This window comes from Myripristis murdjan, chromosome 7 (genome assembly GCF_902150065.1).
Source record: "Myripristis murdjan chromosome 7, fMyrMur1.1, whole genome shotgun sequence".
NCBI classification, from domain to species: Eukaryota; Metazoa; Chordata; class Actinopteri; order Holocentriformes; family Holocentridae; genus Myripristis; species Myripristis murdjan.
In genome coordinates this window covers 22,414,040-22,426,740 of record NC_043986.1, presented here as the reverse complement: position 1 = coordinate 22,426,740, position 12,701 = coordinate 22,414,040, and the positions used below count along the sequence as shown (strand labels likewise).

The window sequence follows — 12,701 nt, the reverse complement described above, 5'->3', positions numbered from 1 at the left end:
CATGATGTAAGACTATATATGATCTGGGATTTTGGTTATCAGAATATTGTAATATGGCATAAAAAATGGGTAATAGGTAGGTAATAATGTCTTTTCCTGTTTAAAGGCTGCATTTCAGTAAAGGGATGCAATTTTCTGAACTTAGTAGACTGTGGCTTTTCTATTACTTGCCTCTTCCTGCCTGGTCAGCATCTTCATTCAAAAAAAAAAAAAAAAAAATATCAATATCAAGGTATTCAATCACAAATATCATGATACTTGATTTTTTCCATATCATGCAGCTGTAAACATAATTATTTGAAGACCTGAAGATGTAAGAAACAGCCAGATCATTTTTTTTTTTTTTTTTTTTTTTTTTGAGAGAGAGCTAATTATTTACTTTCACACTCAGACAAACAGGATTCATTTTTTACTTGGTATCAAACTGTCCCCAACCCATTCGATTCTCCGTAGTAGCAAATGATACACTTTTACCAATCACTAAATCTAAATAAGATCAGCTACGCTGTGCCTTGCACTGTAGTTGTGCCTCTCACTGAAAAAAAAAGGTTTGCTGAGTAGTTGCGTGTCCTGTTAATTCTGCAGCAAATTTTTGACAATGTCTTTTTTGACGTTTCCTGAAAACCATGGGCATCAGCAACAATTAAAGTTGATGAGACTCTCAGGGGGTTTATGGATGCAGGACATCAAGCAATGATTTGTTTATTCTTCCTCACCATCATGTCATCCCTCTTTATCACGTTTGCCAGGTGGAGATGTTGGAGAGGAAATATGGTGGCTCCTTTGTAAGTCGTAGAGCAGCTAGGACCATTCAGACGGCTTTCCGCCAGTACCGCATGAACAAGAACTTTGAGCGGCTCCGAAGTTCCGCCTCTGAGAGCCGCATGACACGCCGCATCATCCTGTCCAACATGAGACTGCAGTATTCATTTGATGAGCGTCAGCCTCAGCAGCAGGCCCAGACTCAGACCAACTTCACCCACAGTGTGGCCATTGGACCACCTCATTCCCCAGATGCAGACCGCCCTGGAGACTACACCCACCTAGAGGACTCTTTCTCAAAACAGGTATGGATTTTATTTGTTTGATGGGATCCTGCCTTAAATTCTTGTAGCATAAACACTTTAGATAAAGTTTCTGACAATGAGTTTTGATTAAGAATCATAGAAAAACAGTATCACAAATAGCACTGGGTGATACACACAAATATCACAATATCTTTGACCAAATACCTCGATATTGATGATATGGGAGGACAGGCTTTTGTTTTGGTGTGTGGGATCTCTGCTGATGCTGAGATGCTCTGTCTACAGGCACTGTTGATGACAAATGTCTTTTATGGCTGGGAGCTCGGCACCAGTGATATGCTGGGCCACATTGGTGGCCTGCTGCAGGGCCTCCTGGTCTGCTGCCGTGCAATTACCATGCCACAGAAAGTGGATGTTTAATGTCAAGGAGATCTTCGTTGATGTTGAAGTTAGGGACAAGCTCCACTTTGACCCCGTTGAGTAGATATGGGGAATATGGGGAAGTGTCGTCCATAAAATTCATTATTGAGTTTGAGTGGTGAATTGGCAGACAGTTGTGGGTAAAGAGGGGCACCTGTGCTGAGGGTCAGGGTGGACGAGGAGTGGTTTTCTAACCTTATAGACTGAGGTCTGCTGGTCACAAAGTCCAGGGTCCACTTATAGAGGGAGAGTTTAAGGTGTATGATGTTAAAGGCAAAGGTGTACTCACTGAACAGCATCCAGCTGTATGTGTTTTTATGTTCCAAGTAGGTCAGGGCAAAGTGCAGCCTAATGGCAATGGCATCCTCCATAGACCTTTTAGGACAGTAGGTGAATTGATGTGGGTGAGTGTGGGGGGCAGATAGTGTCTTTGATGAAGGCCAGGTCTAGTCTCTAAGAGCACTTCATAGCAATCGGGGTGAGTGCTGTGGGTTGGTAGTCATCCAAACATGTGGGTGACAATTTCATGTGGACAGGGATAATAGAATTGAAGCATGTGGGGACTATGGACTGGGTTTTTTTCCCCCCCACAAGTGATCAGAGAGGCAAAAAATGCACTGGACATCCCAGTGTAACTTAATGATTGTTAGTCTGCAGAGCCCCACAGACTTCAACATCACTAGTCTGTCCCGGTGGATGCATGCCTCTCTGTTATTAAAATGTAAAATATGCGTTGTACTGAAATGTAGCATAACTGATTGTGTTTTCTACACCAACCCAGCCCACCTGACATTTTCACTAATTTGAAGGGATGTATTCATGTTCCCTTTGCCTCTTAGTCACTGAATTTCTAAGCGAGTCAGTTTCTTTTCAAAAAGTCTATGACAATGTCAAAACATAGCACCTTACAATGCAAGCTGTGCCTGCCAGCAAATAAATAACTAGGACATACTGTATATGAGATCTGCCAAACACAGTGTAGGCTGCAGACCATGAGTGCAAATAAAGAGGCTTTGCATCTATGGACATTGTGTCCTTTTTGATGAAAAAAAAAAGGTTGATTAATAAAGAAGGTAGAGTAATAGAAAACCTAGAAGAGTCTAATATTGCAATATTATGATATCCAAAATATGATTTAGACTAAGACAAATCACTTAGTATCAATATCTAATTGATGACAAACATAGCCATCATATTATAGAAATGCCCTAATACACATTGCTTTTACACATTTAACTCCACATTCAGTCTGACTAGAAACTCCCTGTATGCTTCTCCTAGGTGAAGTCCCTAGCTGACTCCATAGATGACGCCCTTACCTGCCGCGCGGGTCGCGATGACTCCCAGGAGGGCAGCAGGGAGGGTGGGGGCATCAGCGAGGACTTTGGGGAGTGTGTATGGAGCAGCAGCAGCAACCCATCCTCCCAGAGAGGTTTGGGAGACAGAGCCCGAGGTGGCGGAGGAGGACTCAGTATGCACGGGGACAGCACAGCCACCTCGTACAGCGATGTCACCCTTTACATGGATGATTGCATGCCCTCCTCCCCGCTGTCCCTGGACCGGGCCCCCAGCAGCACAGACACAGAGTACTGGGGTCCCGGTGGGGGTGTTGCGGGCCGTGAGGACAGCAGGGACACTGAAGGAGGGGGCAGCAGTAACAGTCGTCGCAGCACCCCCTGCACTGAGTGCCGAGACTATCGACTGAGGGGCGCCCATCTGCCCCTCCTCACCATCGAGCCGCCCAGTGACAGCTCAGTGGACATGAGTGACCGCTCAGACCGTGGCTCCCTGAGCAGACAGCTGGTCTATGAGCAGGAACCCGGAGTTGGGACTGGCTCCCCTCAGGGAACCCTCAAACACTCCCCCAATACAGGTACCCGCCCTTCCTCCACAGCCGCCGCCCAGGGTCAGACCCGGGCCCCTGGCAGACCCCTCCCCACACACATTCCTCACCACGTGGCACACCACCACCATCACCACCACCCTATCCACCACCATCAGTACCCCGACACGCCCTCTTCTTCCTCCTCCCCCCAGCAGCCTCCCACCACCCCTCTGTCCTCCTCCTCTTCTACAGCTTTGCCCCCCGGGGGTCTGGAGCAGCCGTGCTGTTCTGATGGAGACAACGACTCGCTCAACTCCACCACCAACTCCAACGAGACGGTCAACTGCAGCTCGGGCTCTTCGTCGCAGGACAGCCTGCGGGAGCCACTGCCTCCTCTGGGCAAGCAGACCTACCAGAGGGAAAGCCGCCACAGCTGGGACTCTCCACCTTTCAACAACGATGTGGTGCAGAGACGCCAGTACCGCATAGGCCTCAACCTCTTCAATAAGTAAGACTGCAGCATTGATCAGAATGCAGGCCATCCTGTCATGAAACATGCAAACCCTGGAAGATGAATAACCATTTTTAAAGTTGCAATGTGACAGCATTCTAAGATCATTTTGCCTCTGGAATTTAATGTGTTTCCGTTTTTTTGAGGCAGGGCTTTACGCAGGAATCTCTCAGAAGTGTTAACCAATAAACCAATGGGAGATCAGTTAATGAGAAAAGGCAGTTTCATTTGATAGGGGGGTGGGTTCAAAAACAATCATATTCATGCCCACAAGTTCCTCATGACATCAAAACTGAGGATGTACCGCTTTCAGAGAAACAGTAATGTGATTTTGATACAAGCAAAAAATAATTCAAAATTTACTAAATTATTTTGGATTTATTGTTAAATAGGTGAATATTCTAGCATGGAAAATTAGCTAACAAGTTGAGAAAGTCATTCTTCATGTGATTATGACTTTAACGTGATCATACAGTTCAACTGTGAGAGCTGTCTTAAGACAGTTTCTTTTTTTTCCTCCATCTGTAGGAAGCCAGAGAAAGGGATCCAGTACTTGATAGAGAGAGGTTTTGTATCTGACACCCCAGTTGGAATTGCTCGCTTCATCCTGGAGAGGAAAGGCCTGAGCAGGCAGATGATCGGAGAGTTCCTGGGAAACCGGCAGAAACAGTTCAACAAGGATGTTTTAGAGTGAGTATGGGAGCAGTTGGATTTTTGAAATATTTTTTTTAACACTGGGAAGAACTTAATTTTCACTCAATCAGAGGTAAGGCACATGTGTCACAAGATCAAGATCAATGCATGTGGTCCACCTACAGAGCAAGAAAATAATAAATGGTCAGTCTTGACATGGGTTAAAGTACTCACACAATACATTACAGCTTCCATGGATCATGCCAAAGTTTGAAGGGGAGGGACACACCTACACACAAAAATATAACATGTAATATGTTACATCATGGCTTATTGTCTACAGCAGGTGGACAGTTGATTGATACTGATTCTTTGGGTGTGGGACAGGAAATGTTTCTCTAACTATGATCTCTGCTGTGTGTGTTTCAGCTGTGTGGTGGATGAGATGGACTTCTCAGGGATGGACCTGGATGACGCACTGAGGAAGTTCCAGGCTCAGATTAAAGTTCAGGGAGAGGCCCAGAAAGTAGAGAGGCTCATAGAGGCTTTCAGGTTTGTATTATGTACTGGAAACTGTAGGTTTACTGGAGAGAGAAGGCTGGGTGTTTGCCAAAGATATACTGAATTCGAGTTTCTCTGACTGCAGTGTCAAAAACTGATGTTTTAACATATTTTTTTCTGTCCCTTGTGCAGTCAGAGGTACTGTGTGTGTAACCCAACCCTGGTTCGCCAGTTCCAGAACCCCGACACCATCTTCATCTTGGCCTTTGCCATCATCCTCCTCAACACAGATATGTACAGCCCCAACGTCAAAGCTGAGAGGAAGATGAAGATAGAGGACTTCATCAAGAATTTGAGAGGTGCTCCCAAACACAAAAAACACATACTCTTGCACAACAGACGTCATGTTACAACACATTTCCCGATAAACTGGCCATGATACAATTTGTGTCACAATACATTGCAACATGCTTCAGAATTGATGGAAAATGTATAAACAGAGCTTAAAATACAACTTTCTGCACTGACTAACTGACTCAAAACAAGCTGTCCCAACATTCCCATTCCAATAATCAGAAGTATCATAATGCACCTTTTTAACACAGTTCACTAAAATGTAAATTAACATCAAATAGAAATGCCGAAACAGGAGACTAAGGAATCGATACAGTATCATGAAAAATAACATTATGATATTCAGCTGCATCATTTTTTCACAGCAATACGTCAGAGCATCAAAGATGTAATTACTTACACTCCTGGATATCTGGAGGCTGTAAATCTGACTTTATGAGGTCTTAATTTCTACATAAACATTTTATCAAATTTCATTTAGCCATCATTTAATTTTTTGTTGTTGAAATTAGTCAAGCTTTTCCATATGAAAGTCAGCATTTCTGCTGTTACAAAACTCTGAATCTAATATTTTCTGTATACTCATATGCTACACTTGACCAATTTTAAATTTACTCCCATATACTACATTTACATGCTCATGGAAACCAGATTGTTCACTTATTAGCATCTGTAGAGAGAAATCCACAAAAATCCTTGGACTTAACTGTCCCAAGTTCTGTGTAAAAACAAAACAAAAAAAAAAAGTCCTGGTTAGATTTATTCCAGCAACAGCTGCTATCTAAGCTAAAGGAGTCTGTTAGAATCATGTAGTCAAAAATCAAACATATTCCTACCTAAAACTAACCTTAGCACAAGACCAAATAGATAGTACTTACCTGCAAAGCTTGTTCAAATAACAAAATGGTGATTTTTCCAGAAAAATGTCTAAAATTTGTCTTGAAAAGGCCTCAAAAAGCATGAAATTTAAATCGCTGACACCTGTAGACACCCTGCTCAAGCTTAAATTTTGTAAGGACTCATCTGTAAATATCCCTCTCAACATACAGTACATACATGTACATTCATGCACTTACTAAGAATTTGTAATCGGGCTTTAGTTTAACACTCAATGTTTTTTTGTTTTTTTTTAAATAGATATAATATCAGTATTAAGATGTACCATTTAATACATGTCTTTTAAACTGTGATTTGTGTCTTATGATTGACCAAGCGAATGTTCATGTCTTTGGCTTTTTGTAGTGATTTGTGTTGGCTTTTTAATGAATCTGGCTCCCTCTAGTGTGTGAAAACTGTAAATGTCACTGGTCTTTGAATTCCATTTGCCTTTTCATAATTTCCTACTCATTCCCTTTCCTTATATCAATCTAAGGAGTGGACAATGGTCAGGATATACCCAGGGACCTGCTGGTCGGGATCTACCAGCGCATTCAGAAGTGGGAGCTACGGACCAATGACGACCATGTGTCCCAAGTGCAGGCGGTGGAGAGAGTCATTGTGGGAAAGAAGCCTGTGAGTTCTCTGAGACAACTTTTGTAAAGACAAACAGTTCTATCCATTTATGTCTTTCATGGTAAAGAGATCTAATAGCATTTTGGACTCTCAATATGTGTTTGCGTAGGTGCTGTCTCTTCCCCACCGTAGGCTGGTGTGTTGCTGCCAGCTCTATGAGGTGCCTGATCCTAACAGACCTCAGAGGACAGGAGTGCACCAGCGAGAGGTCTTCCTCTTTAATGACCTTCTGGTGGTAAGACATCATCAATTTCTATGGGACAGCATGTATTTTTCTGTTAGAAATTCAATGTGAATGGACAAGCCTTGTGCAAATGTGTGCGCCACATTCAAAGCCAGCAGCAACTTATTCCCCTCCTCTCCTGTCCATGCTGTGCAACAGGTGACCAAGATCTTCCAGAAGAAGAAAACCTCAGTGACGTACAGTTTCAGACAATCTTTCCCATTGGTTGAGATGCAAGTGCACATGTTCCAGAACTCATGTGAGAAAGCACTTTATATATTTTTTTTTTCCTGCAGGAAAAATGAATAATTCTTAACTCCCTTTCAGTGATTCTTCTTCCTCATGTTCTGAGTCAATGATAAATATGCCTTTGTTGTAACTGTGTTCTATATTAATCATATATACATGCAATATCATAGCAAAAGCCTGAACTGCTATTTCCCTTTCCCTTATCTTTTAGATTACCCTCATGGTATTCGCCTGACCTCAGCAGTGCTGGGTGGAGAGAGGAAGGTCCTTATTGTCTTCATGGCACCAAGTCAGCAGGACCGCACCCGCTTTGTCAGCGACCTCAGGGAGAGCATTGCAGAGGTGCAGGAAATGGAGAAATACAGGGTTGAATGTAAGCAGCCCATTTACTGGTCATTATTGTGAACAACAACTTTGATGAGTTGCATTGCTGTTCCACAGGCATTACAGTAGTGCCTATGTTGCTGAAGAAACATGAAGAAGAAGGTGTTTGTCGGTATGTGGATTATTATTCAGTTCCCCTGTGCCCTCTGTCTTTATTTACAGCGGAGTTAGAGAAACAGAAAGGTGTGATGCGGCCCAGCTTGCTGACTGGAGGTGTGGTTGGAGGAGGTGTAGGTGTGAAAAGTGATGTGGTGAATGGCACTCTGGGAAGGCCCAGCCTTGACGACAACTACTCTGCAGGAGAGGGTCTCAAACGCACAGCGCTCAGCTCATCTCTCAGGGACCTATCGGAGACAGGTGAAACAACAACACCTTAGTTATGGGGTCAACTCCATTTCTTTCCTGTTAGCTGATTGGATAGGGTAACAGGGCTTCTGCCATGAGTTTTTTCTTTTCTTACTATTGCTACATCTTGGGCATCATTGTCACTCAGATGAGGCTTATGCACTGCATATCATCAAACAAACTTATCAACAGACTGATTTTCCACTCTTTGCTAACCTGACTCTTCCTGGCGGGGTGCAGGGAAACGTGGTCGCAGGAACAGTGTTGGTTCTCTGGACAGTACCATGGAAGTAAGTTTCAGTGGGTTAGTTGTGGACCTGTAACCTTTAACAGACCTGCATTTCCCTTTACTAGAGCTACAAATATAGAATTGACACCTACCTCAGCATGCTCAGTGTCTGTATGTGCGTGTTGTAGTGGGTGTCCATGTGCACATGCATGTGCATGTGTGCACATGTGCCTGCAGTGACCTGTACACCTGTTGCATGGCCGTGTGCTTTCAAAAAATGCCCAAGCATGTCCTTCCCTTCAGCTCCAGATACAGATGTTTCCTGTGTGTGTTAATGTAAGTAACCACAGGAGTTATGCAGTGCTCCAGTGATTCATCTAAAGTTGGTGATACTTTATCCTCCCAGGGCTCCATCATTAGCAGCCCACAGCCTCACCAGCGCTATCCAGTGCCAGGTGTGGTTCCTGGCTGCTATGGAACAGAAGATTACCGGCCTCACCGCCCCATCCTGAGCCCCGGAACGGGGGTGGGGGGTGGGCCGGGGCAGCAACACACCACTGCTGGGACAGGAGTTGGGGGAGTCTCCAGCAGTGTAGAGAGAGCAGGAGTGGGGAGCGGCCCTGGGGGGAGCAACAACAGTGGCTCTTTCCTGGGGTCACTATTCGGCAGCAAACGCGCCAAACCACCGGGGCCCCTTATTCCACCGGGGCCACCTTACCCCGCACCTGTCCCCCCACCGACTACGGGAGGGCCCCCTCCTCACTCCCCTTCATCTCTGTGCCAGTTGGAGGGGGGGCCCTCCAAAATACAGGCCCTACATGCACAGTACTGTCACGCGGGCACCGTGCAGCCACCACCACCTTACTACCATCACCATCGCTACCACGTCCAAGCTGTCTCTCCTATGCAGGGCGTGCCGCCTCATACTATTCAGAGAGGCCCGCTCCCCTGTCGGCCACCGCTTGGCCCCCCGCACGCCCAGCACCAGCAGCTGGCGCATCTCTCCCAGCTATCCCAGCTCACACAGCATGGGCTCCCAGCTCGTTACGCCAACATGGTGGTGGGCTGCCCTCCCCCCCTTTCTCCTCACTCCCAACATTCCCAGAACCCACAGTTCACGCTCTACCACGTACAGCCCACACACTCGGTCAGAGGGGGTGGCGGCCCTGGCACCAAACCACCCCTAACCTTGTCTCACTCCCACCCGCACCCCCACGCACACTCCCACACCCACCCCGGACACGTGCATACGCCACATCCAGCCAGCCACTCTACCCACCAGACACACTTCATCTTCGGCACGCTCCCCCACCATCAACCATCCGGGTCCGTCAATGCGCATCACGCAGCCACCGCCGCCCCGTATCTGCCCCAGTACCCTCCACTCTCCTCCATCCCCCCTCCCCCCCCCGCACTCCCCTTTACCCCCCCCTTCCTCCCCCCTTACCCCTCTTACACCTCTCTCCCCTCACCCCCCCCAGCACCCAGGGCAACCCCAGCAGGGGCCGGCGGTGACGGGGGCTGGAGCGACAGGTACAGGGGGCAGCTCCAAATCCAAGCCTATCAACCGGATAAGCACCGTAGTGTGAGCAGGGTGTGGAGTCACAGGGGTCAGAGGTCAGATGACAGAGTGGAGGAGGTGGGCAGGGCCAGGTTGAGGACCAGGTCGACCAGGACAGAAAGCAACAGCAGCAGCGCTAGTGACAAGAGGAAACGCAGCTTGCTACGTCTCTGTTACTTTCACCTCCGCTTCCCACACATGTAGGTAGAGACAGGAAGAGCAGATGGGGGTTGGATGGCACGTGCACACATCCTAGAGGCAAGCACACAGAAGCACACCCACACTCTCACACACAATCAAAAAATCTATAGCCATATACAGTAACTTAAGCTGAAACTAAATTAGTTGGTATATAGCCTCAGTTTTAATTGTTTCAAGTCTAGTTGAGTGTGTGTGACACAGAAGCATGAGACTGTTTACGCGGACAGTACCAACAAGTGGTAACACTGGAACAAAGGTGACCATGAGAGAGACCAGCTGCTTGCACATGGATGTAAAAAAAAAAAAAAAAAAAAAAAAAAAGACTAAACCACCAAATACATTCCAGCGGAGTTTGGCATTGTAAACAGTCATAGCAGAGAGTTGCAAAAAATGTCCCTTGACTTTGCAATAATTTACTTGGCTTCATGATGTCTCTGTCCATTCTTGCAGATTCTGCTTTGCTTTTTCTAATGTAGACCTCAAATATGTTTGCTTTGTCTTAAACTTTTGACCAGTGCACGGTTTTCTGACAGTCTTTTGCTCAATGGTCTTTTACATGTCAACAGAAGCCACCCGGCTTTATAATGATTTACATGCATTCCTTTGTGGGGTGTGGGAATTAATGATACAAACAATAATATATTTGAATGTTTCTGAAGCTTTTTGCTGTTGTATCGATATTATAATATACCTGCTATGAGTATGATGAATATTGTCCAATAATTGTTTTGATCAGTGATTAATTATATCAGCAGATGTTCGTACATGGTTATAGAGAGTATATGCACATACATTAATTCCCTCAGTCTGCAATAATGACATGAGGGTGTTATAATATGTGTAGTGTGATTTATTTCCATAGTATCATGATTTCCATTGAGTTCCTCTTTTTAATGATTATTATTATTGATTGTTTAAAATAATGATTGAGATTTAGGGCTGTTTTGTTCAAGAAGATTTGCGCACCAACTATAATCCTCCTTTTCTATTCTGTCTGAGGAGAAAATGTGAGCAAACAGGGGCACAATTTCTTAAATGGAGTGATTAACAAAACTTGCCACTAGAGAGGGGATGTATTTTTTTGACTTTTTATAAGGCTCCTGATATTGCAAAAGGGCTTCAACCCGGCCGTGGAATTTGGAAAATGCCCCAGATTCCTCTTAGGAAGCTGCCATTCCCTCACACTTATACAGGGCACCTGTGCTCACTTCCTCCCAGTCATCAAAAGTTAGTCATTGCGTGTTTTTCTGTTTTGAATAAGCACGCTTTTACATGAGGTTTTGTGGTTTTGCACACGTGTGATGTCTTAAGTCAGAAATGGCCTTCTTCTAATCCTCCCTCTCCTACCACTTTTAGAGATCTCTTCTTAGATTATCTGACACCTCAGCAACCCACTGAATGGGCCTCTTGTTTGAGAACATAACAAGAGTCAAGAATGTAAAATACATCTTTCCTTTTTGTCACTGGGCCCTCCTGTATGTGTTTTGCTACTGCAGTTTTTGGGGTTGTAACAGAGCATTGATGTGGATTATCACCAGTGCCATTTATTACTAAGGGAAAATTATACTCTGATCAAAGAAAGGAGGTGTGGATGAGGACAAAGGAGAGAAGGCTGCTTTAGGATGTCAAGTCCATGGAACTGGCTACTGAGTGAGAGACGCTGAAGAAGAAGATACATCCAAGAGGATTGAGATGAGTTGTTTGAAGAAACTCAAGACTGTGGTATGATGTTTTTAGGAGTATGTGTTGGCTAGCCTTTTCCTTTTATGGTGTCCTTTTTGACTGTTCTTGCATGAATATATCTGCACTTATTGAATGGATTGTACTGTATAAACCTGAATGTACATATTATATTATACATAGGCTTCTTATCGATTACTATGGGATAAATCATTCCCATTCTGTATTCAGGTGTGTGCATGTGAGTGCCACTAAGTATGTACATACAAGAGAGGGACTGGTAAAGGAAATATCGGCCAAAAGGAATATTTTTTTTCTTACTTTCGTTTTGGTTATTATTAATTTAGACTGAAGGTGAGAGATTGAATTACCATGATAAAAATTAAAGCCTACAAGTGTGTATATGTCAGAGCGCTTATTGATATTATTTTAAACATAGATTTCAAAATTTTCATTTGTGTATGTATTATGTGTACTGAAAGAATAGAGAAATGAGATGTGAATATTTATTGCTTCTGATAAATTAAAAAGTGTCCTTGCAGTGAAAGCCTGTGTGTGTATATTTTATATACGATACCATATAAATCAGACATGCATAAGATTATATGAGAAACGCAAGTATGAAAACAGTTTCATCATATTTGACATAGCCCTGTTTAGGTTCTATTCACTTATTCTCACAAATAGGAATGTAATGCAGAGGCACTCCCCGGTCTATGAGGACGACCTCAATTAGAATTTGGGGTCTGCAGCTCCAAATCACTTAAAAAAACAAACATTCAATCCTGGCCATATCATTTTTAATTTGAATATTATGTCAAAATACCGGAAAAGCAACAGATGACATGCCAATCAGAGAGGAGTGACTGACACTATGCAAGTTATATTTTTAGAGCTCATCTCAAGTATGCTGTCACAAATGTAGGCTGAATGCTTCGGGCATCCAAGGGGGAATCTTATAAATCATGGAAAGTCAAATCTATTACAGCGCTTTTCATACATCAATGAACAGTCACATAAATACAAATCTATTTGAGTAAAGTAG

At 44.2% G+C, this 12,701-nt stretch overlaps 1 protein-coding gene across 1 annotated transcript in view; it reads left to right on the top strand.

The window, feature by feature from the left end:
* iqsec2b (IQ motif and Sec7 domain ArfGEF 2b) overlaps nt 1-9,895 on the top strand; it is a 29,551-nt gene extending 19,656 nt beyond the window's left edge. The window contains 13 exon segments of the mRNA XM_030055739.1: nt 750-1,067; nt 2,730-3,781; nt 4,313-4,474; nt 4,847-4,969; nt 5,111-5,277; nt 6,645-6,784; nt 6,894-7,019; nt 7,167-7,266; nt 7,468-7,629; nt 7,803-7,997; nt 8,226-8,275; nt 8,621-9,616; nt 9,618-9,895. Of these exon segments, the coding sequence (XP_029911599.1) occupies nt 750-1,067; nt 2,730-3,781; nt 4,313-4,474; nt 4,847-4,969; nt 5,111-5,277; nt 6,645-6,784; nt 6,894-7,019; nt 7,167-7,266; nt 7,468-7,629; nt 7,803-7,997; nt 8,226-8,275; nt 8,621-9,616; nt 9,618-9,803 (3,777 nt within the window). The 3' untranslated portion in view covers nt 9,804-9,895.
* Nucleotides 9,896-12,701: the final 2,806 nt, after the last annotated feature.